General features: G+C 47.7%; 1 protein-coding gene across 7 annotated transcripts in view; it reads left to right on the top strand.

The window, feature by feature from the left end:
* The window catches only part of RGS8 (regulator of G protein signaling 8), a 36,467-nt gene extending 14,654 nt beyond the window's left edge, over window positions 1-21,813 (top strand). For 5 of the 7 annotated variants that reach the window (XM_084866604.1, XM_084866603.1, XM_084866601.1 and 2 more), the window contains 4 exons: window positions 1,829-1,930; window positions 2,762-2,826; window positions 15,110-15,276; window positions 16,688-21,813. In XM_084866604.1, the coding sequence (XP_084722730.1) occupies window positions 1,829-1,930; window positions 2,762-2,826; window positions 15,110-15,276; window positions 16,688-16,870 (517 nt within the window). In that variant the 3' untranslated portion in view covers window positions 16,871-21,813. Of the gene's footprint in view, window positions 1-487; window positions 632-1,812; window positions 1,931-2,761; window positions 2,827-15,109; window positions 15,277-16,687 lie in introns of all 7 variants that reach the window. The other 2 variants (XM_084866605.1, XM_084866606.1) reach the window with 2 other exon arrangements.
* The last annotated feature ends 3,959 nt before the right edge of the window (window positions 21,814-25,772 follow it).

Here is a 25,772-nt window from a genome sequence, read left to right as displayed (position 1 = left end):
TAGACAAGATAGAAAACCAAAACCATTTTGTTCCAAAGAATAATTTGTGGAAGATTTTTGCAAACTGTTGTTGTCTTGGTAACAAGTAGCACGCTTTACTCTGGCCCCTGCTAACCCTTGTTAGATGGCTTGCATGGATCTGACATTTTTTGGAAATCCTCTTAATTGCTTTTCCGGGACACGACCTGGTGTCACAGCAGCCTGTGATTTGTAAGAGTGAGTGGACATGAGACGCTATGGCAGATGTTGTGAATGCCAGGAAATCCATGGCTTCGCAATGCACCTGGCTGAGATGGGAGGTGGGAGCACAGGATGTGCAGGCTCCATTTCCTGCAGGACAGCGGACATTTCTGGGAACTTGGGTGTCCCAGCCTTAAAAGACCCCTTCCTCAGAGCTGGGCAGTGGAAAACGAATGTTGCCCATGCTCGCCAAGTATAATAACATCCCAGTGGGTGTTCGTTAGATTTCTGTGCATATTTGCCCTAGGGTAAAATCCCACTTGAAGTGAAAGGAAGAGATGGAAATGGATGACCTTTAACGTTTCTGCTCAGGCTCAGGATTTGTGAAAAAGAGGGAAGAAAAATCAGGCGGGAAGGACTTCCCTTCAACATGGAGAATAACATCTCCTAGGTCCGTTTCCAGGGCACATTGCTAGAGTGTGTGGTCCTGATCTGATTATACCAAACCCCTGCCACTTACCTTTGCCCTCCATGCCCTCCATGCGAGGAGTTGGCAGGGTTAAAGTTCGGACATCAGTAAACCTATTTTGTCCAGGGCCAGAAAGTAAATATTTTCAGCTCTTGGGCCATATAGTCTGTGTTGCAACCACCCAACTCTGCTCTTGTGCACAGATGGGAGTTGTATTCTTATAACACACAGTTGTTGTGTTCTTATGTAAACAGATGGGAGTTGTTGTGTTCTTATAAAACTTTATTTACACAAGCAGGCATCTTCCCAGGACTGATCTCTGGTTGAAGGTAAAAGGGGCTAATGTTGGGAATCAGAAAGAGATATAAACAATTTCTCATTGGATCCTCCACAATAGATAACTATTGTAAACTTGTCTGGACCTTAGGGAAATAAAATGTATGAGAATTCTAAACATGTATGTTAAAATTTTAAGCATGCTGATTGAGAGATGCCAAAATACAAATAGACATAGGAGAGCCTAGTTAAGCAGAGAAAAGAACTGACAAAGGGGACACTGGTTATCCATGGCTGAGTATTCCAATCTCCCTTCCTCTCACCGGCAGTCCTTGCTGGTCTTCAGCCATTTGTGTATATCCCTAGGTTTGTGGGATGAGAGGAGGAATATGAGTCCCACTTGACCTACTTGCACCCCCCAAGCTTTGTGCTCTGAGACCCTGTGAAATGCATTCCTGCTCAACCCTTCACTCTGTGGGGGCGCTACTCTGGGGCCTTTGCATCCAGGAGCTGTGGCGGCTACCGCTTCGCCCTCCTCATGGAGAGCAAGATGTGGTTTGTTATTTTGTCATCACTGTATTTCCCTTCCCTGCAGAGAATCTTAATTTAGAAATTCTTCCCAGCTCACGCCCTTCATTGACTTATCATCAACTTGCATGTCAGCTCTAAAAAAGCTAGGCCTCTCGGGGCAGGGTACCTATTGCTATTCTTGTAGTCGAGATAGGGAGTGTGTATATTCCCTGATCTTCTAAGTGTTTCTCCTCTCGAAGGAGAAATTTTCGGGGGCCCTTGGGGGCAGGGTAGGGCCGGGGAGGTAGCGCTGGCTTATGCAGCAACAGCTGCAGGGGCCCTCTACGGGGCTGACAGCTCTTGTCATGACAGGCCAGGCCCTTCTTGTTGCAGGAACAAAGGGATGAGGACTCGCCTGGGATGCCTGTCTCACAAGTCAGACTCGTGTAGCGATTTCACAGCGATTCTTCCCGACAAGCCCAACCGTGCTCTGAAGTGAGTAGTGTGGCCACTTGGGTGTCCCCAGTGCCCAGCGTGGGGCGCCCACCGTGTGGCCACAGAACCCGTTCTTCTCTAGTGAGCTGTTGGCCAGATGAACCGAGGGACAATGCATTCCTGCCTCTTGGCAGCTCCTTTTACACACCTGAATGTGACTGATAGGATGGTTATTATCCTTTCCCCGTGTATCACTTAGTATGCCTTTTCACTCCTTTCCCTTTTAAGAAAATCATTTTAACCACCACTTTTCTATAGCTGCCGTGGAGGGTATTTCTTGGTCCTACTTAGTTGTCAAGCTGAGCTCTCAATTTGGAAATGAACACTCCAATCTATTTGAAAAAACCTGCTAAGGTTGAGATGATCTGGATTCAGTGCCTCTCCTCTGCAGGCCCAGAGTTAAAATGATGTCACAGATGTCACCTCATTTAACCCTCCTAGGGTTCCGTGATGGGCGTCATTGTCCCTATTACAGAGGTGGAGAAAGTAGGGTGGCAGAGAGGGAAGTCAGGAGCTCAGCCTAACTTTTCTGACTCCCAAGACCAGTTTCTTTCCATGGTGATCTTGACATTTTTAAACCACGCAATTGCTTAGCTTTGTTCTTTGACTGAAAGCTGATATGCTAAATTCCCAGAATGCCAATCCCGAGATTCCTGCATCCATTTCTTAAGAATGTCACAAATTACAGTGACAGAATTTCAGGAATCCAGGTATGGGTCTTCATTTACCCTGCGTTTTTCTGATCTGTTCTGTGGGCAAATCTCAGTGGAGGGTAAAGGCGAGAGAAGGTCATTTCAAAAATAGTCAAGAGAGATGGTTTTTCTTTTCTAGGAGACTTTCCACAGAAGAAGCCACCAGGTGGGCCGATTCCTTTGACGTGCTTCTCTCCCATAAGTGTGAGTAGAATTCAGGTTTCGTCCTGTCTGGACAAGCCATTCATTTATTAAAACATGCTGCCTACCAGGCATCAGGCAGGGGCTGTGCAGCTCCAGCCCCTGCCCTCAGAGCCTTCTGTCTGGAAGGGCATATGGGTCACAAAACATAATTTACATGCAGTGGAAAGAGGGCCTTCTTTTCTGTTTTCTGGGTTGAAAGTAAGGTTCTAAGAAGCCTTTATGTTCTCAGCATGTTTAGCAAGAAAAATGTGAGCTTAGGGAGTTGGAATAATGGATCAAAGGAACAAGAGAGTCTCGGTTCCATCCCAGATCTCATTTATAAGATGAAAGAACTCCACCCCGCAACCTCCACCCCCGGCCAGGTCAATGGAGAGCCTTGGGTTACTTGTCAAATGCATATCCTGTGCATTTTGTCGTTCGCTGGAGTTGGCAGATTTTTTTCTCATTGCTTTTTATTTTGGGGGGTTCACTACCCCAGCTGCATTATGGCCCTCTGTTTCTGACTGGGTGCAAGTCTAACTAGAACACACATCCTTTTCCCCATTTCCTCATCTTTTAAGCCTTGTGTTTCTCACAAAGGCAGACATAGTTGTGGGAAGGGAACCTTGATTTTGGCCACACTTTTCAGTCCTGGATTTTTATTTTATTTTATTTTATTTATTTATTTATTTTTTTACCTTAAACAAGTCCAAGTTCACTAGGGTTTAAAATCCCAGCAGCCTTAAATATATGGGTGTGGGAGAGAGAAGGGTCTTTTGAAGAGAAATGGTTTCGCATGGACAGCTGGTGCTCCTCTTCCATGTGTCTTGTCACCATTAGAAGTCCCGGTGGGTCTGGGAGCAGAAGGACTGCTTTGAGTTTAGAGAATGGTCTCCAGTGAATTGGGGAACACGGTTTTGTAGAGTGATGTGAAGAGCATTGGTTGGTAGTCAAACCTATCTTTTCAGTTTTGACCCGGCTCAGCCACTAGGTGGTTTGAGTGGCCCTGAAGGAGTCCCTCGGTCTTCAAAAGATGTCTTCACAAGTGATTTTGCTTTCAAGTGGGTGAGCAGTTTTCTCTGCCCGAGTCCATGATCCTAATGCTTATTAACAAACTAGAGGCCCGATGCACAAAATTTGTGCAAGAGGCTCAGCCCTCACAGCCCTGGCTTCATCCAGAAGGTCATCTGGAAGGACATCCAAAAGGTCGTTCAGCTGTCCGGTCTAATTAGCATATTACACTTTTATTATTATAGATGCTTCTGAATAGATTTTAAAATGAAATGTGGAATCTAACGAGAAGCACATATTGTGGCACGTAACATTGTGAGATCGTCGTTTTAGTGTTGTAGGGATTATACCGAGGAAGGAAAATAAAGCAGCATACTACAGCATATATAACATATGGCTACAGCCCCAAACAGAAGCTTATATGGTGAATCTGCTAAAGCAATGGCATATGTAGGATAATACTTAAGATTTGACAGTAACGCTTTTTTATTTTTTATTTTATGAGGCCATTCTGACTTTCTGGAGGCACATTGGACTACATGAGTGTCACTATCAATTTACACCTTTACGGGTTGGATTTGGCTCAAGGTCATCTTGAAGTCTCGCTTCTATTTCGGCTTCATGACTGACTCACTCAGTTCAAGTCCCTGAGGCTGTTTCCTCATTCTGAAATGGGGCTAGGAATACCTGTGTGCTACCCATCACCCAGATACGAGAATCTTCAGAGGAGGACACCTTTGGATAATTTTGGGTTTTCAACTCCAAGGTGTCTTGTAAGAATATGGTTTTTTTAAGCATGATGCTTTTAATTATCAAATGCAAAATAAATGTAAGAATCAGGTTGCGAGGTTGCTGCCAATTGAGTCATTAGAGACAGAGTCTGGGTGTAAACTGAGTGGCCGGAAGCTTCGGGCATTTGGGGGTTGCTGCTGTGGCAAGAGCTGGAGATGCAAGAGGTTTGACTTTGTTTGATTTAGTGTCTCTTAGATCTGAAGACACTTGGTTCTGCTTTTGTCGGGATGCTTTTGGTTTCCAGGAATCCAATGACACTCTTCTGAGATGGGAACTTCACTAAGGGGCTGGAGGCTGATGCCAGATTGCTTCTTTGGAAAGCTACGATGGCAATAGGCTTTGGACTGTGGTGTTCTGTGATCCTCCTTGGAGTCCGATGTTCTGTTTTTATTTGTTTATTATGGGAATAAAAAGCAAATGGAGCGAACGCCTTTGAGAAGAAAGGGGTCTTTGTGCAGAGGTCACTGGCAGCATTTTAAGGTTTTAGGACTTGAACACTTACTCCCCGTGAAGGCGGCAGAGGAGTCGGAGCCCAGGTTGCCTTGAAGAGCCCTGACAACATTCTCTAAGTCTGACTAATTTGGGTTAGTATTGTGACTCAATTAGGGCTCATGAGGCTTTTCCAAAGGGATCGCGTGTGTGCTGGTCCCTTAGGAGGGACAGCAGTTGATCAGAGGCGTACAGGGCTTTCAATTAAGACAATAACATATCCTTAAAAAAAGTAAAGAAAGGAAAATCGCTGAATGACTGGGCTCCAGAAAAAAACGTGCATTAATCTAGAACCTACTCTCTGGCAATTCTCCACATCTCGGCAGCTGTCCCTCCTGAGTTTTCTATTTCAGAAAAATTCAAATAATTATTGCTGTTCCCGTGCTCAATCTACAGAGCTTCTTTGCCATCCCTGCGCTGCGGGGTATTTTGGGCAGTCATTTGTTTCACAAAAGGTGCATTTGAGTGTTCACTGCGTACACAATCTACGCCACACAGCTGGTTGGCTGATGAATAGAACAGTCCCTCCCGGGTGGAAAATGCCACTTTCTGAGAAAACAGGCAAGCCTTCCCTCAACACAGGAAATAATACAGTTTGCTGACTGCAGATGGGGGGCCCCCTCAAGATTGCAGATAGGACCCCGACATTCAGTGACTGTCTTAAAGTCCATCTTGTTCATATTAGAAGCCCTCACTTTGGGGAGCAAAGGGCTGCTTTTAGTTGAGAGCATTGCTTCCATTTAATCAGGGAACATACTTCCGTACGGTTAGGAAGAACTTGGCTGGTAGTCAGATTTTGACCCAGCCCTGCTACTCAACAGCTGGGCAGCCTTGGCAGAATCCTTGGAAAACCTGTTTCCTCATCTCTACAGCGAAGGATCTGGAGTAGGATGTCTCAGAGGCTGGATTCAGACACCCCCCTCCTCCCACCACCATCTAGGATGCCGTCTGCAGTAACCATCGAGGCTCGGTAATAACTAGTCACCCTAGGCAGGTGGTTGGAGTCAGTGCTGCCTGCAGGGTTATGTAAAACTGCTTCAAAGCTAAAATGGCTCGAGCACCCAGAAGAGGGGTGACTGCATCTGTGTTATGAAGTCTCCTCTCTCCATCAGGGTCCCACTGTTCCAATCAACGAATTCCAATTACAGGGGTTAAAAAAGCAAGACCGTTAGTTCTTAAATCTGAGAATGAAAAAAAAAAAAAAAAAGTCTGGGAGGCAAATATTTGGAGCAGTTTTATTTGCAATCACATTTGCTGACAAGTGCAGTATGAAGGCTGAAGAAGCATCCATGGAGGTTGGGGAGATAATCACTTGCTAAGTGCTCTCTTTCTCTCTCTTTTAACTAACAAGTGAAAAATGAAATTAAAATTGCTGATGTCTTCATTAGATAGGGAAGGATTTATAATGTGTGTTAATTTGGCATCATTTTCCTGTTCATCCAGTGATAATTAGACTGGATGTCGAGGTTGGGCATGTAGTGTGACCCCTCAGGGTGTGTGTGTGTGTGTGAGTGTGTGTTCGCGTGTGCGTGCACAGACACCCAGAATCCTTTCTGCTTCGACAACTCATACCCTGAGTGTGAAGGCTCCCAGCTTGTGGGACATCTTTTCTGACTGGCTGCTGGAGAGCAGGCCCCAAACTGGGTGTCTTCTGTTTGCATTTCTCAAGAAGTTCAGACACATGCTTGTAATTTGTTCAGCTTTCAGTTCGGGGGTGGGAAAGTCTGGCCCGCGGGCCCTATGAGGCTAAAGAAAGCATTTGGTCTGGCCCTGCCAAGGCAATAAGGACAAGTTAATTAAATGTTTGACTAAATATAGCAGGCTAATTTTTAAGTTGATAATTTTGTATGGCCTGCGAATGATGTTATAAATATTCAAATGGCCCTTGGCAGAAAAAAGGTTCCCCATCCCTGTTTTAGTGGGACATCCAATCCTTATCTTCAAATCAGTCCTCCCTGCTTCCCTCCCTCCCTCCCTCCCTTCCTCTTTCTTCTTCCTTCCTTCATCCCTTGCTACCTCCTTCCTTTGTGTTTTGGACATAAAAATTGGATTCATTCTACTTTTAAGGTGAAGGTGTAGACAGGGTTCCTTCCCCTTTCCTCTCGCCTCTTTCAGCCTGGTTCCACACCTGGATGACAGAGCCTCACCCTGGGCATCTCTTTGGTCCTTAGGTTTGTTTTATTGTTTGCACGGAGCATGGAGGGTTGATGCTGACCTGTCCCCACTAGGCCTAGGGAAGACGTGGTTAATGGAATAGCACGATGGAAAGCTCTTTTGTGTTTGCAGAGTTGGCATCCGTCTCTGAGAAAAGGAGACCAATAAAGAAGCATTTTGTTTTTAAAAATTAGCCTCCTTAGGGATAACAGTTAAAATATAGAAAAATGTAATGACTTGATTGGGTCACACAGAAAACAAACAAACAAACCCTAATATTACCAGCTCACAAAATTTCTTAATTATCCACCCAAATGGTCTTTAGCTCTAGAATCTACAGCTCCGCAATGAGGTGTCCATTTGCTGCACAGCCCTCCCCACATACCTCTCCAAATCAAAGGTTCTAGAACAAACGGTGTAACTCAAAGTGTGATCCAAGGAAGGCAGTCCCAGGGGCTGCGCGGAGCTGGGGAGAAACCAAAATTCTTGGTTGTGCCCCAGCCCCGCTGAATCAGAATCTCTGGCAGGACGGGAGGGGCAGCAATCTGTTCCCTCTCCCCCTCTCCCCCCACCAGCCCTCCAGGAACATCTGTGCCCACCAAAGCTTGAGAAGCACCGCTCTGAAACGCGAGTAGGTGCATCTTGGTGGGGCAGGTAGTCTGTGTTTTCCAAGAAACACACTACCCACTACATCCTAACTTTCCCAAGTTCTCAGGCAGCACACCCTTTGAGGGTATGTCACCTGCACTTTGCAGATCCCACATTTGTAGCAGGCATGGTACCGGCTGTTCACAGGAACTAAACAAATATGGCAGGTGCGCTTTCTGGGTAAAGTGGGGATAAGGGTTAGAGATATGTGGACAGAGGTGAAGGGGAGACTTCTTGCCATCCTCTCTACATTGCTGAACTTTGACTTGCACCCAGAGAGGCGGCTGCATTTAGCCTTTTTGAGGAGTGGCCGGCTTATAGAAGGCACCTGTCCAAAGCTGGTTGAAAAGGTTCCAGTGAAAACAGTTGGACAGGCCTCCAACACCCATTCTGTCATTGACCAGCAGTGTGACCTTTGGCAAATTATGTCACCTCTGTAAACCCCACTGTCCTCATCTGTCAATAAGGAATCATAAGACTTAGCTTGTAGATTTGCTGTGAGAATTAAATGTGATCATGGTCCTGGCCGATATGGCTCAGTGGATAGAGCGTCGGCCTGCGGAGTGAAGGGTCCCGGGTTCGATTCTGATCAGGGTCAAATGCCTGGGTTGTGGGCTGGATCCCCGGTGGGGGACTTGCCCGAGGTGGCTGATCCATGATTCTCTCTCATCGTGGATGTTTCTGTCTTTCCCTCTTCCTTTCTCTCTGAAAACAATAAAAGTATATTTAAAAAATATAAAATAAATTTTAAAAATGTGATCATGATCATAAAATGCTAAGCATGATGATTTTTGCATAGAGGGGTTCCATAAGGGCTAACTACTTTAATTATTTTTTTTATAACACATTAAACTCATTGAGAAAGCATTCATTTCATGCCTCCCATATACTAGAGATGGTGTCAGATTCAGGCAGCTTGAGGTTGAGATTGAGCAGCACAGGCTGTGGGGCTATATTAGAATCACGGGTGGGCTTATTCAAATTCCATAATACCTTCCCCTCTTTGCCTCGTGCAGTTGTGGCATCCCTTCCTCATCCTGCCTCAATTTCCCCTCAATGTATGGGAGAGGGTCCCTCTAGGGATGGAGCTGTTAAAAGCCCCGTGGGTGAATCTGATGAATCCCTGTTGTTTTCCTACAGATCAAACCAACAAGGCAAATTTTCCTGGACACCTCGATTCTGAAATCTTCCAGGCTGTGGTGCACATGGGGTTTAAGAAAAGTTCTCTTGCACTAACAGTCGCTTGTGGGTGCTAACCTTTCCATGTATCAGGGACACTTGTCTCCCCTTGAATAGAAGACTCCCGGCTTGTTTCTTCTAGTAGTTGGAGGTACAGGCTCTGGCCTGTTATTTTGTCACTTGACTCAGCTTCTGGTTGATAAACTAGGAAAGAACTTTGGAATAGGAGTTGTAAGGCCCAGGCTGTTCTTACTCTTCTGCTACTTCATTCTAGGAATAAGGGCCCATGCAACCTCAGAGCTTCGCCATCTCCTTGTGTCCAGCATAAGGCCTGGTCTTAGAATCTCTCATGTCCTTTCTGGCTAAAGGTTCTAACAACCATCATGTCCTATTACTATTATAATGTCACCTTGCTATATATACCCTAACACAGTAGAGCTCATTGAAGGAAATGTTACTCACAAGCCTGAAGTGCAATTAGCATACCAATCATTTGCTAATAAATGGCAGTAACTGGAAATAGTTTGCCCCTGACATAATGCCCTTACCTAAATCTTGTTTAGCCCTAGTTATCCGTTTAAAAACAAACACGTAGGATGCTATTCTTATCACAAATTTCAAATTAGAGAACTTGGTCTGGGATGAAAGTGGTTTTGACTTCACCATTAGTACATGGATCTTGGATTTTATAAATAAATGTGTTTTCCTCTCCTATTCTCTGCCTGACCTTGGAACCCACTCGCCAGTTTATTTTTTCCAATTGATCAGGGATGCGAGAGGACTCTGGTCTTTGAGACTGCCCTTTGGTAAACAGAGAGCTAAAAAAAAAAAAAAAAAAAAAAAAATTTGCTTGTGATCTTGTAATTTTCCAGGCCTGGGAACCGAGCTAGGCTTAAGCTTACCCCCCGATGCCAGCTTACTCAGGGCTCCTGGACCTTGAACCGTTACCCAAGCCAATCTCCCTGCTGCACCAGCTGCACCGCTCATTCACAGCGACCCAGTTTCCCTTCTTATGTAAGCATCCCGCATCGGAGAACCAGGGAGAGCAGGCCGGCAGCAGGCAGCGTGTGCGGCCACGGGCTGTGTTCTTGGAGAGCCTGTGCCTGCTCCGGAGGATGCCAATATTCTGCTCAGTGTTCCAGGAATCCTGGACAGGAGCCTTAGACACCGATCTCAAAAAATGTGTAATGTTCTTAGAGCCTGGGCTTCTTAGAGGACCCTACAAAGAAAACCAAAGGGAAGTGGGGGGGAAAAAAGGCAGATCCTCATGTTTCTCTCTTGAACTGTTCACCACCCAACATCTTTAACTGACCAGGATTATTTTCTGGTATTAGGAATATTGTGGTCTGTGAGATGATGCCCTAAAGCAGGCATAATGATCACAAACATGGAGGGGACATTTGTGATCTGAGTGTCAGGCTCTGCGTGCTGTTTACATGCAATATGTGATTATCCCCACAGCCCCCTGGGGCAGTGACGTTAGGGCCTGCATTTAAAAAAAAAATTATTTATTGATTTTTAGAGAGGGATAAGGAGAGAGAGAGAGAAACATCGATGTGCTACCTCCTGCAGGTCCCCTACCAGGGGTCCAGTCTTCAACCCGGCATGTGCCCTTGACTGGGAATCGAACCAACAACCTCCTGGTGCACAGGATGATGCCCTACCAACTGAAACACACTAGCCAGGGTTAGGGTCTGCATTTCACTGATGAAAGAACTGAGGCCCAGAGAGGCTAGCATCTTGCCCAAAGTCACACTAGCTAGTGTGTGTCCGGACATGATCCCAGGGAGAACAGCCTCGGGGATCAGAGAGAAGGCACTCTGTCCAGCTGCCTAGAAGCTGTGGGGATGGCGGAGGAGGCTCTGGTTCCTTGGACATAGCGGGGGGGGGGGGGGGGGGGGGAGGCTGGAGTGGGGGAGAGAGCAGCATCTGGCATGCACAGAGTGGAGTGCATGGAGCCCTTGCACAGCTAACACAATGCAGGTCACACCGAGATGTGCCTGTACATGCCCATGAGCCTTTCCGAGATAAACCAGCATCCTGCATTTTAAACCAATTGCAGTGCCTGGGCAAGCAGAAGGGGTCTTTGTGGAGAGAAAGGGAATGATGGGGGAAAAAAAAACAGTGAAAGGGACAGAGGACAGAAGGAAAAGAAATGGGACAGGAAAAGATGCTGAGGGGTCAGGGAGAAGACCAGAGGAAAACCTTGCTGAGAAGCTATGGGAGGTGGTAGAGGGGAGGGAAGGATGCAGGTGGGAAGAAGAAACCCCGCTGGCTCTGTTTCCCTACAATCCGTTTGCTGGGGGACATAAGCAGGAAAGGTGGGCGTGGTGGGGGACCAGCAGTCTGTACTCAGAAGCCCCCTGAGTCCTTCTGCTCTGGGGAAGCGGCCAGGATCCCACAACCTCGGAGGCTTTCCACCCTTCTCATGTCCATGGTTCGATGAAGCTTCTCTCTGTGCAAGCCAATTCTCTAGGTGCCAGTTTCCTCACCCACACGACGGAAAGAAGCAAAGCAACGTCCCTGAGAGCACATTGCAGGTGTTATCTCTTTGATTCACACAAAGACTCAACAAAGCTGAGGCTTAGAGGAAAAGAGATAACATCTGTACCTCACGGAGCATAAGGACAGTTTCCTTAGCTGGGTTATCGTCACCCAATCCTGTCGATGGAGGCAGGATGGTAATTTTCTTTCTTTCTCTGTAACTAAGCTTGGCTTGCCCACAAACACTCGTTTTTGTTTGATGAAAAGCAAAACAAAATCTAACGCAAACAATAAACTTGAGCTTTCCCAACAGGCTCTCCCACGTTCCTCCTCTAAGTCACTTTGCATTAGCTCTGTTAGATAAATGCATCGTGTTTTAGTGCCCTCCCACCAGTCTCTCCTTTCCACTCCCTGAGAGTGTCTGTGGCTCTGGTCACGTGTGCACTGGTCCCACTCCGAGGCCACCTCGGCAGTCTTGGGCACTGTCTCCTCAGAGGCTTCCACAGCTTCAGCTGGGTTTTTATCCAGCTGTGGCCTCGGAGTGGTGGCTCTGCCTGTGGCCTCAGAGTGGTGGCCCTCTCCTGGCAGGCGGTATAGCTCTCAAGTTTGAGTTCTTTGGAGCCTGTGGATGCTTCTGGACCTCCCCTGGGAGAACTCGGAGGAGATGCAGGTAGCAAAGAGAGCATCACAAGGGATCTTATGGGCAGAGATTTTTAAATTTGCTTCTGAGGTATCACAAGACTTCGCACAGTATGTAGTTGTACATTAGTAGTTTTGAAATATTTTGTTGAGTTGAGTGAATGATTCTCAGGCCTAACCTCTCTGCCTAACCACTGCCAGGCCACTGTTTCACGGTCTCTTTGATGCTCAATTTACCTGGGGTTTCTAATCCTTCTTCTCAGGGTTTCAAACTGATGTAGGAATGAGGTTGGGTGGGATCCAGAGCAGTGCTTTTGAGTCTAGACCAGTGATTCCCAAAGTGGTCTATATCGACCCCCAGGGGTCTATGACAACCTGCAAGGGGTCTACGTCAGCGAAAAAAAAATTTGGGGGTCCATGAAATGAAAATGGGGGTCCACGATAGTGGATCTCAACATACACTGATAGTACCTATTTACTTACATCAGATTATCTTATAATATAAAAACATATAAATTATTTATAAAAGTACCTATGAAGTAAAAAATTTATTATATATGTTTATAAAATTGTGTAAGTTGTAGGATAAAAACCTGCACATAATGATATACTAGTATCATCTTGTTACAAGCATACGCGCAGTAAACATTCTTGCCAATTTTTGTCTCAAAGCTTCTCGAACTTGCACCGACTTGTTCAATTCGTCACTCTATAAATATGAATGTGAGAAAAATACGTTCATTCGTTTCCTGAATCTTGAATAGGAAAGTGCTGAGAAAATATTTAAAAAAATATAAACTGGTAGTTTATCATACAAATTATAGTGAATCAGTGTTATTTTGTTTGAGAATGCCGGAGAAAAGTAGGTACATTATTTTTTATTAAATTTTAACACTAAACTTCACTACAGTTAGAAATTTACAAAAAAATCAATATCAGGTAAGTAGGGGGTCTACCCAAAACCGAAAAACATGGCAAGGGGTCTACGGCACAAACAAGTTTGGGAACCTCTGGTCTAGACTATGTTACTCTTCTTCTCCTTCCCCCACACAGGAACAAGCTTATTTCCATCCTTTCTAAAGGGAAAACAAGCTTACATCATTTTCTGCTTTCTCCATTTTCTATGTCGAAGAGATAAGGTGACTAGAAGTCCTGTTTTTTTTGCCTGTGGGGGTCATGGTTTATGCCCAGTCTCCCTATGTGATTAGCAGAAGTACTGCCCTTTACTCTCAGAAATGTCTTGGCTTGCATGATGAGTTCATGACCACTTCTAGTTTCAGCTCATGCCTCCAAATTTAGATTTATTTATGATTTCCAATTTAGCTCTGGGAGTCCTTTTCTCTCTCACGTTGGGGGCTCTTGCAATGAAAAGTCTTGGCTTTTTATGGCCATTGTTGTAGCATCAGTCTATATTGAAAGACAAATAGTGGCCTTTTAATTAGGAGAGATAAAAATGTTTCAGAAAAGTAAAAGCAAACATTCAAATACATCAACAGCATAGCACCGCCAATCCATCAAATAATCCAGCGCACTGTTCTGAGGCGTGTTGGTGGACCTCAGTCATCGAGCAGGGCATCCCATCCCCCAGAATTAAGAACTGCTCACATATTGTCCTCCTAATGGATTTTAGAAAGGAAGTAAACCATTATAGCCAGAGCCATTTTCTCTTTTCTTTTCTTTTCTTTTCTTTTCTTTTCTTTTCTTTTCTTTTCTTTTCTTTTCTTTAATCTTGTATTGATTTCAGAGAGGAAGGGAGAAAGAGAGAGATAGAAACATCAATGACGAGAGAGAATCATTGATCGGCTGCCTTCTGCACGCCCCCTGCTAGGGATCAAGCCTGCAACCCAGACATGTGCCCTTGGCTGGAATTGAACCTGGGACCCTTCAGTCTGCAGGGCTGACGTTCTATCCACTGAGCCAAGCCAGCTAGGGCACAGGAGCCATTTTTACTGGTGCAGTGACTTTATTCTGCACTTCCCCTGAGGGAAGGTCTTTGGGCTGTCAGTGGCCAGGCTGCTGCAGGATAGCTTGCAGAAAGCTATCATTGTTATTCATTTGAAGGACAGTGTGGTAAGGGTTGAAGTAATTCATTAAAATATTTAAAATGAAAACATTAACTGAAATTCATAGACTATCAACGAATGCTATTTTCTTCTCCAAATCTGTGTGGTAATCCTGCACCTCTTATTCTGATTGGAGGCCGTGCTTGGATAAAAGCGAAAGGGTATATTCATTAAGTCATGTAGAACAAAGGCTATAATTAATCTTAATTAAAACACATAATTTGATAGGCAAGGTCTTTTGAAATAAATGAACTATGTTGTAAACCATTAAAATACATGGCCTCAGAGGTTTTTTAAAGGAGGCTGGGAACCCTGTGCATGTACTAGAAGCGCATTACCAGCTGAATTTCAGGGTATGTTCACCTTCAGACATGACTCTGGTCGTAGTGAAGGAATTGCCCTAAGGAATTCACACCTCCCTCTAGTTCATTTTATAATAGATTGGTTTTTTTTCAGGGTGGTTGGCTTGTATTAGGGTAAGGAATGGATTACATGCATTACTTCGGCCTCATTAGAAACACAGGCTCACCAGTAGACCCAGAGGGCAGCCAACTCTGCATTAGGGGACAGGCAGTGACCACTGACGGCTGATTGGAAGTGACCAGGCCCTCCCACAGTCATTATTACTGTGGTTTCCTAAGCATTTCTCCTTAATAGCACGGTTGCCTCTGAGACTATCTGCATGTCCAAGAGCAGAAAGTCTTCAAGAGGTTATGGAGGCACAGTGGGGGTTAGTCAGGGCCACTCTGACATTATTACTGCCTTTCTTTCTTCCTCCTCCTGCAGTCCTTATGCCTAAGCTTCTTCCTATCTCTCTTCCTTTCCACCTCCCTCCACATCCACAGATGGGGTGGCTGCGTTTCTCGCCTTCTTGAAGACGGAGTTCAGCGAGGAGAACCTGGAATTCTGGTTGGCCTGTGAGGAGTTCAAGAAGACCAGGTCAACTGCAAAACTGGTCTCCAAGGCGCATAGGATTTTTGAGGAATTTGTGGATGTGCAGGCTCCGAGGGAGGTGTGTTGGCAGTGGCAAGCTCTTGTCAGGCCTCTATCCAGGGCTCCTGGCTCAGACCTCCCTCCTCATGGGGGTCTGAGCCAGGCATGAGGGGGACTTTCTTTTGAACTGAGCTAGCTGGCTCTGGATGAATGGGGGGGGGGAGGGGGGGATCATTTTAAGAGCAGAGCCAAGGGCTTGTACAAAGGAGCTCTAGTAGGAGTGCTTTAGCTGTCTACCAGTTAAGCATTGCCCGCGGGAACTGTGTTTAGAGATTCGACAAGGAGAAACACCACTGACTCCATGTGAGTTTTCCTAGTGGGAAGCAGCATGGCTTACATATGTGTACCCCTTCTATAATTTTCGTAACGCTGAGTACCCCTCGTACTCATGAGAACGTATTGTAGAATTAGGCGCAGCTAAGCACGATGCAGTGCATATCCCCACCAAACTCCAGTGCAACGCGTACCCCCACCAAACTCTTCCCATACCCCTGCGGGTACGCATACCACACTTTGGGAAACACTGGTTAATGGAATGAGCATCCACTTTGGAATCTTGTTCCAATCTCAGCTCCACCACTTACTAGCTGTGTGATCTCAGTTAAGTTACCTAGCCTCTCTGAGTCACATTTCCCTGGATATTAAAGGACCTAATATCACCTTCCTTTCAAGCCTACTGTAGGTATTAGGGATAAAGGACCTACTGATTATTTGTCAATGCTTATTAATGACAGTCATTTATATGATTTTATCATAACTTATTATAATTACTTATAAGAAAATGAACTCAATGCACTGCTATTTTGATATATAAAAGATAATTTTACTTGGGAGGGTTTTTAGAAGAAAAGTGGTTGTTGTCAATGAGTTTAGGTGCATCACATACCTAGAACTCTTCAGCTGTGCTTTGACTTGGGCTGCAGGAGGCCTCTGGCCAGTGGCCAGGATGCTGTAGGCTTCTTATAATGCTGCTTGGAACAGAGATGTGCATTCTAACCACAGTCTCTCTTCCTGGAGCATTTGTTTTCATAGTAGTTAAGAAAGGACAAGAGGGCAAGTTTACTTTAGGGAACCAGCATTAATACTTGTCTCTAGTCTAACCTTTTGTCTAACATTGCAAAGGCCTCTGGATTAAGAGGTAATTGAACGGGGGTTTTGCCTTGGCTTTGTTACTGACTTTCCATATTACTTTAGAACAGCCTTTCAGTATCTCTTTTATGTATAAACTGGGATGAAGACTATATGGCCTTCAGACCTCATAGGATTCTATTTAGAATCAGAAGGGATGACCTCCATGAAACCTGTTTGAAAAGCCTGATTAGCCTTTCATCTTATCAGCTGCTGCCATTGATTATTACATAATTAGGGCCAGCTGCCAGGCGCCTTGGCCCTGGAGAGCCCGTGACCATGCTGTCTGTTTGTGTCTCCAGGTAAACATAGACTTCCAGACTCGAGAGGCCACAAGGAAGAACATGCAAGAGCCATCCCTGACTTGCTTTGACCAAGCCCAGGGAAAAGTACACAGCCTCATGGAAAAAGACTCTTACCCCAGGTTCCTGAGGTCCAAAATGTACTTAGATTTGCTGTCCCAAAGCCAGAGGCGGCTCAGCTAGACCTCAGATGGGGACTCTTGGAGATCACCGGCTTTCTCTGCCCCTTGCTGCCAAGACCATATTCTAATGTGAAATGTCAGGGGTGTTCTAGAGCAGTGGTGGATAGGCTGGGAGGCTGGGGTGAGAAGGGGGTGAAGGGCCATTCCTAAGTGTCATTCAGTCACCAGAACTGGGATTCTATTTCATTTACCCATCTCTGTGTTTTGGTTAGTGGTAGCACCTCGCTGCACTCATCCTTCTCTGGGTCAGCAACTTGCCCTCCATAATGCCTTGGGGTCATCTCCACTGAGAAGGCAGATTCATAGGCTGGGCTCATCTGTAAATAATAGAATGCAGCCTCCATACCTTCCACCCTCTCCTCAGTTAAGATTCCTGACACGCTAACTTGTCCTGTACCCCTGCGAGGAAGAGTTAGAAGACTGCGCACTCCTGTGATTTGCTATCACAGTGTAACCGCCAGTCCCGGGTGCTGGGGCCTCACAGTTTCGGAGATAAGTCTCTGTGAAATCCCAGGTTTCTAGAACTATCGTTGACAGGTGGCCCCTGGGAGAAGGGGCAAACTCCATGGAGTTGGCTGTTTCTTCCATTTCCATACCACCAGTGTGCTCACTGCCCATCTTAGTCTAGGATATTCACAAGGCTACCCTACCCTTGTAAGACCCTTCCAGAAAGGGTCTTGGGAGATGTCCCTCCCCACTTCTGATACGGAGCTGCTATTAAGAAAGATACAGCTTGCCAATCTCCGTAACTTCTACCCGGAAGTTTCCCAGAAGTTGAACAGCCAGGAAATGTAGCACCAGTAGACCTTTCCGCAGTGGGGCAGCATATAACCTTTCTGCTGCTTAATGTACTCTCTGCCCTCGCTTCCCTGTGGCATCACACATCACCCATCTCTTAGAATGACAGACAGCTTGGCAAAGGGAGGCAAATTCCCATCGCATGGACAGCTCTCACGGTGCCTAATGCTCTCCCTGTCCCTCTCTGTCTCCCCCCCCCCCCCCCCCCCCCCCATGCAGAGAGAATGGGAACATAGGCCATAACTCTTTCCCAGCTTGCTTCCTGGGAGCGTGCTTTTTTAGAAAGGTCCTTCTCATGAGGGCCACCTTGGCGATTCAGCAGCTTTTTTGTTTTTGACCTTTTGGGATTAAATACGAGGCAAAGAAGATCACTGTGACATTTGGTTGTGGAGAACCTTCCTAAAATGCTTTCATAGTACCCTGGGACTGCTTTTGAAAATATGCCAAGAAACTCTTACTTAGAGAAAGAATGAGACATGTGGAACCTACTCTAGCTGCTCGGGGGAAAAGCTGACTTTGGCACAAGACTGCAGTGCCAAGGAGATGAATCCTCGGCAGAGAGACGAGAAACTGGAAGAGGGCCCTGGAAGAGGCTGGTCTCTGGGTGAACTAAATCACAGAGAATGTGGCAAAGGAACTCCTGGGAGTTCAATTCAAAGTGGATGGACTGGGAGGCATGGCAGATCTCCAAAGCGTTTAGCTTGACTAAATGGAACAGCATCTGATTAGATGTAAGCCCTGGAGCGCAGGTGATTGAGAACTGGGCTGAAGCAGTCTCCTCCTGTGGGGTGATGGGCTTTTGCAGACAGGCAGGGGTTCCAGTGTTTCCATTCCTGTCCAGAACTGTGTGAATCTATTCCTCCCTTGGCTGCAGCTAGACAAGGTCAGGCAGCCCCACTGGTGTTGGGTACTGCCCTGCAATGGCACATCGTATCCACGAGGACTGGTGTGCCAGTATGAACCACCGAGGAGAAAGAGCACTCATGCCTACAGTTCTCACATGGGAGACACCAGTGGAATTTCATGCTCAAGAACTCTGAAGCCTCAGAAGTGGGTGTTCCTAGTTAGATCAGGAAGTAAGTATTCCCTTGCCCCCCACTGGTAAAAACAAAACAACAACAACAACAAAAAAACCATCCGTAGCTAACGCTGCCAGGATTAATGTAATGATCAAATTCTCAAACAGGGTATTTTAAACATTGTTTACATTCGAAATGTACATCTGCTGCCAACTCTACTGTCGAAAATGAGGTGCGTAGAAATTGGAACAGCACGGCGTTATGGAAATCCGAAACGTTCTAAGAGGGGCCTTTTTACCACTTCCACTATCCCCCGGAGAAAGATCTGAACAAGAGTGTTGTGCGGTGGCCTCGTTGGGGCCCTAGAGATCTTGCCAACAATTGGTGGAATGAAGGCTACAGATGGCAGTGTCATGGCGCCTGGTGACTTCCTCCCACGACGGGGAGGCATGAAGGACCAAGCTTGGGTATCCTGAATGTTGCCGCTAGTATGTGGGCATGTGTGGAGGAACATGATCGCTACGCTTATGGTACTCCCATGGAGTGTGTGTGTGTGTGAGAGAGAGAGAGAGAGAGAGTGGGGTGGGAAGGGAGGGGAGAAGGAGAGAGAGAGAGAACTGTGAGCATTAGACTAGTAACCACAGAGATGGTCTTCCTGTGGGGGTGGAGCTCTTTGCACACCTGTTCATCCTGCTTTCCACAAACGGCACAGAGCTCTCTGCTCTCATGCCTCCTTTCAGGCACTTTGGTGATGCCAACCCAGATTTTGGTCTGAGATAAAACAAAGAGAAATGTTTACAAAATCTAGAGCAATATCCAAGCATACCTCATCCCCGACCTTCCACCTCCCGGTCCTGCCTGTCCTCTTTCCTCTCCCACAAGCCCTCATCGCCTCGCCTTCTTAGGTGGACCCCCCAAAAGGGACCACTTCTTCCATTTAAAGTCTTCCTTTTGCTTCTGCAGTGGACTGCCTTTTGGGCTCCAGGCTGCCCTGTGCCTGGGACCTTTGAAGGACACAGGGCAAGTCGGGCAGGGAGCTAGGCAAATGTACGACTTTCAGGACCATTCTCCAAGTGGAGTGGCCTTTGGGCCCCATTTGAATGTCAAGCTGTTTGGGGCTGGTGTGGAATTTCCTGTTGCCCTTGGCAAACAGACAGAGCCAGTGATCAGAGTGACAGCCATTTACAGCCCGGGGCACCTCCGAGGTGAGGAAGGGCCCTCGGGCAGTATTTATTATTAAACTTGAGCTTCAAGGAAACTGCCCACCCCAGAAAGCCTGTTACAAGTTCTAATTCCCAGGTTCCACACCCAGAGATGCAGATCCAATAGACCTAGGGTGGGACCCAGAAGACTGCATTTTTAATGAGCTCCTAGGTGCGTAGTGAACCACACTTAGAAGAGAGATGGTCTAAGATGGTGGCTCTCACCCTTGGCTGCTCATTGCAAATTCCTGAAGTTTAAAAACCCAAATGTCCAGGTCCCACCCCAGAACAGCCTGGCCCTGGGACCCAAAGCATTAGTTTTTGAAGCTTCACAGGTGTTTCTAATGTACAGGTGAGGCTAGAAAGCATGGGCCTGAGGAGTGAGGAGGACACAGCTGAGCGGGAAACACCACTGTATGGGCCAGAGGGCTGCCCCCCCCCCCCCCCCAGATGCACATAAGCACAGGGACCAGGACCCTGCCAGCCCTGAGGGTGACTGCCGGGTGGCCGCCTCTGTGCCCTTTCAGTCTGCCTTGCTCCTTTGAGATACAAATATCATGTTTCTGCTCCAGCTCCATGCGTTGTTGGGCAGCAGATATGCCGAAAGTGGGGGCTGAGGGGAACTTGGTTAAGAGAGGTTTTGTCACCCCCTCTCCTCCCCCCACGTCTTGTTCTCAGTGCTTCCTCCAAGTTGGCCTCCCGGGCTGTTCCCCCTGTTTGTTTCCATGCACTCTTGCGTTTGGCCGTTTTATGTTAGTCTGTGCCTCTGTCCCCAAGGCCACGCGACACAGTAGTTGGGGCTCAGGTAGCGGGTGAAGGTGTGTGGTCGTCCTCATGGCGGGAGCACAGTCACTTGCAGATCCCTCACAGGAGGGCGTCACATCCTGGGAAGATCAAGCTCTCCAAGGCTTCCTTTGCCAAGGCCACCGTGGGGCTCCAGTCCCTGCTCTGGGCCCTCACCATTCCCTCTTTGGAGTCAGGCAGGATGGGCACCTAGAAGCTTCCTAGTTGATTTCACCCTCTGGTGCTTGCAGCTCTGGATCAGCCGAAGTTGTGGGCGGTGTCCTGCCCAGACTGTAGGCCCTGCCATCACTCCTCCACAGGCAGGGCCAGTGTCTGGGCTCTGCAGACCCTGGGCTGTGAGGGGAGAGCATGAACCCTTTGTGTTGAGAGCTGGGGGAGGGAGGAACTGGGAAGACAAGGGGGAGGGGGAGGGGAAAATGAACAGGGAAAGTGGGGTCTGCTTCTCCATGAACCAGAAGGGAGAGAGGGTGAGGCCCATTCTCAGAGGCAGGAAGGATTCCTACCTACAAGCGTGCCCAGCACCCTCCCTACCCTGTCTGTGCCCACGTCCAAGCAAGGCCCAGGAATTACGCTTTTCCACTCGCAGCTATCCTTGAATCGGCCCATGTCAATCCTCTGAAAATCTGTCCCCCCCCGGATTGGAAGCAAGAGAGGTGGCAGAGTCCCCCTGGCATCAAGATCCTGTGCCACGAGGCAGGAGGCTTGGAGGAAGAACGCAGGAGCAGACTTGTCTTCCTGTCCCCAGAGCCTCTTTGGACTCCAGCTCGATGCTGTGGACCACATGGGAGACTGCAGGATGGGGACACTGGCCTTCCCGACGGGGGACCGGGACCTCTCCATAAACTGCTTCCCCCCCTTTTTTTTTATTCTGATTCCCTTCCTGCTCCCTCCCCTCTGCCAGGTGCAGAGAAGGTGGCTGGCCTGGGTGTGTTCCCCAACCACGGTAGCACTAGCTGAGTCACGCGGCGTGCACACTTGTAGCAGCAGCTCACCTGCCACCCAGAGCGCTTGGCTGGTGGAGTCCTCATTGAGTGGTTTCATTGCCGTGCAAAGCCGAATCATGCCATTCACCTTGACTATAAACAAGCCTTTGAGACATAATAAACAGAACCTGAACCCGCCGCCCTTTGCTGTCCGCCCACGTTTCTGGCCAGCCGGCTCTTTCCGAGGCACCGCTTCACACAACACGTGGACACCCCGGGGGAACGTTCGCCGGGCCGCACCCAGCCCCAGGCTGGCAGGGGGCCAGCCGCTGGCAAAGTGGCGGCCGAGTGGGTGGACACGGGATGGGGATGGTTTGGGATGAATGCGGGGGTGGAAAGTGACCTCGGGTTACGAGAGTGGCTTTGAAACTGTAAAAGGCCACACACACGGGAGGTGGTGTTTGTCCTAGTACCACCTGCCGAGGGATAATGCAAGGAAGAGAAAGGCTGAGGGATGGCATGTATGTTTGCTCAGCTGGGCAATCTGAAACAGAGTGGTTGGTCCTGCTCATGACGGTCCTCACTTTGTACAATCGGTGTGTCCCTGAAGAGTGCATTCGTCACCAACTCTTTGAATGTCTCTGGTGATCAGGTTCCCAGGAGGGGACGGAAGGAGAGTGAAGGGTAGTGTCTGCTTGCAAAAAGCTCATTTTTTTAGGTGTAGTGATGATAGAGATAGACAAAACCTTGACAATCCAAATAGTTAAAATGCACCAGAGAAAGGAAAGCTGATGTTTCTTCTTAGGTAAATGCTTTGCGGTACATGAAAAAGCCTTTGGTGACGCAGATGATCAATCCTAAATTCTAATGTTGTGGCCTGGGCTCCTGCAGACCTGAGGCCGCCCACTGGGGAGGGGCTGTGATTGGATCCTCTCCAGCTGAGCTTTTCTACTCCCTCCGACCCCATGGCTCCCCGGGGTTCCTGACCGCTCTGGGACCACTAAGAGCAGGGAGGGAGGAGAGGATAGAGAGCAAGGGGGACACACCTGACGCACCTGCCATCTGGGACAGGCCTCGGGCTCTCTGGGCTGGGAGAAGCCCGGGGCTCCTGGAAGATCCTTTCTCTAGGCCAGTGGTCAGCAAACTGCGGCTCGCGAGCCAAATGCAGCTCTTTGGCCCCTTGAGTGTGGCTTTTCCACAAAATACTACGGCCTGGGCAAGTCTATTTTGAAGAAGTGGCGTTAGAAGAAGTTTAAGTTTAAAGAATTTGGCTCTCAAAAGAGATTTCAATAGTTGTGCTGTAGCTATCTGGCTCTGTGGACTAATGAGTTTTGCCGACCACTGGCCAAGAGATACAGGTAGATCTCAGATCCCAAAGGACTCACCAAATGAGGGGTGAGGAGAGTAAGTGGCTGCATATTCCAAAGCGGCAACACTAGAAGAGAACTCTTAGGAGCCAGGGACTTTTCGGGGCTATTTCCATGCTTCCTTTAGTTGAATTCCTCAACAATTCTGTGAGGAAGTGTATCGGTTTGCTAGGGTTTCCATAACAAAGTGCCACAGACTGAGTGCCTTACACAACCAAAAATTTTATTTTCCCACAGTTCTGGGGGCTGGAGGTTTAAGATAGAGTCAGGGTGAGTTTCTTCTGAGAACTCTCTCCTTGGCTGGTCCATGGCCACCTTCACCTGGTCCTCACATGGTCTTTCCCCTGCGACCACCCCCATCCAATCCTCTCTTCCTCTGAGGACGCCAGTCAGGTTGGATCTGGGCCCACCCTGACCATCTTACTTGAACTTCATCACCCCTCTGAAGGCCAATCTCCAAAGAACAGTCATATTCGGAGGTACTAGGAATTAGGGCTTCCACATATGAATTTCAGGGGTGGTGTTCAGGGCAAAATTCAATGAATTTCAGGGGTGGTGTTCAGGGCAAAATTCAAATATCCAGGGCAGATATTATTATTATCTCCATTTACATACAAGGAAACTGAAGCACACGGAACTTAAGGTCACACAGTCTGCAGATGGCATAATTATATACCCAAACTGGTGCTTTTTAAATGTTTTAAAAAATATATTTTATTGATTTTTCACAGAGAGGAAGGGAGAGAGATAGAGTTAGAAACATGGATCAGCTGCCTCCTGCACGCTCCCTATTGGGGATGTGCCTGAAACCAACATATGTGCTCTTGAACAGAATAGAACCTGGGACCCTTCAGTCCACAGGCTGATGCTCTATCTACTGAGCCAAACCGGTTTCGGCCAGACTGCTGCTCTTAACCCCAGCTGCAATGTGGGATGGGGAGGGGAAGCACCTGGGTGGTGGGAAAGTGGGGAGAGGGGTGCTGGAGCTAAACTGCTCACGGATGGGAAGGATCCAGCATGTGTATATACACCGATGTGGGGGAGGTATAGATGGGGGCAGGAGTGGAAATGGGAGTCAATTCCCTGCCTCTGCTGGCTCAGAAATCTGGGCTCCTGCAGGCCTGGTGAAAAATGACCGAGGCTGGAAGCCGCTAGAAATTGGATTAGCCAATTATCTGCCCCAGCTCTTCCCTGGCCGAGTTCAGGCACAGCTATCCGGGTTTGTTTTGTTTCAGTGCGGTCAGTCCTCTGCCTTCTCTCAGCACAGCTCTGCCATCTTCTTCCCGGCCCATGCATTTTTCCAGGGGGGCAGGTTCACGCCCCTCTCCCTCAACCCAGGGACAAGCCTCTATTGCCTACACCTGCCTCTGGGCAGGCACGTGCACCCATTCTGTACAGGCTCCACGCAGCCCTTCCCAAGGTGGGAGAAATGGCCCATCTCCCAGGCACTCAGACCAGCCACATGGTCAAGAACAAGGAAATGTGGACGCACCAGCCCGAGACTGAGTCCTGACTCTGTTGCTTACTCTGGCTGTGGCCCTGGGGAGGAACTGAGCCTCTCCTGGCCTCTGTTTTCTTCTTAGCAGAAGGGGGAATAATTAAGCCTACATCTGCAGGCAGTGTGGCTGCCAGGATTAGAGATGGCCTGAGCAAATCAGCGGGGGTAGGAACTAGTCTGTGTAGGAGCTTAAAAGAGAGTGCAGTGAGTATGAGAGACACAGGCCCTGGTTTGCAGACATCCCTGGGCTGTTTCTAACCTTTCCTGGGGGTCATGGGGGCTAGAACCGATCATAGAGCTGTTGGCAGTAGAGTCTACAGGGCAGGTGAACGCAGGCTGTGCTTGCCAGAAACCAGGACCTCTGTCCGCTAGAGACAAAACAAGGTACCTTTTGTCCCGGAGGGAGCTCTGCCCGGGCCAGGGCGGTAGGGCCACGCTACAGTGCCCTGTGAGCTCAGTGGAACAGGAACCACTCGCTCGTCACACAGGCTTTTCCATGAGACATTCAAAGGCACATTAACTGGATTTTAAATTGGCAATTAAAAAAAAAAAATGAGTCTTTCCAAAACAACTCATGAGCTATCTTCAGCATGCCCTTTAGTCACTGATCCCAGGATCCGAATTGGATCTTTTGGAGAAACACGGGAAATAGAACGGATGTGGACGTAGTCATTCGAGGTGCACAGTATGTGAGTAGCTCTGGATTAAAGTAGAGCTTTCCCTCTTCCCCTGACCCCCACGCCCCACCTCCTTGATGCAGAACAGCTGTGTGTAGGCTTCCAGGGATATTCAAGAAAATTATTTTCATCATATATTTTAAAAAAGAAATCTGGGTTTTCCAGTAATGCCGTGTCAGATCAGTTGCAACCAATAAGGCAAGTATGTTTTCAATCAGCAGCTCCACTAGGGTCTCAAATGGCGGCCTGCCCCAGGCCAGTGGTCGGCAAACTCATTAGCCAACAGAGCCAAATATCAACGGTACAATGATTGAAATTTCTTCTGAGAGCCAAATTTTTTAAACTTCTTCTAATGCCACTACTTCAAAATAGACTCGCCTAGGCCGTGGTCTTTTGTGGAAGAGCCACACTCAAGGGGCCAAAGAGCTGCATGTGGCTCGAGAGCCGCAGCTTGCTGACCACGGTCCCAGGTCATGGCAAGGAAGGGAGGAGCTGGGAGCAAGGAGCTTGGGCTTCTAGGGCCTTACGGATCATCATTCCTGGAGACAGCCTTCCCTGCATCACAGGGATGAGGGGGGTTGGTTGGCTCCAGCGGGAAAGAGTATGGGGCAATTC

Source organism: Pipistrellus hanaki, assembly GCF_964339955.1.
Source record: "Pipistrellus hanaki genome assembly, chromosome: 18".
NCBI lineage: Eukaryota > Metazoa > Chordata > Mammalia > Chiroptera > Vespertilionidae > Pipistrellus > Pipistrellus hanaki.
Note: the sequence above shows the minus strand (reverse complement) of the source record. Positions and strands in the feature narration are given on the sequence as shown.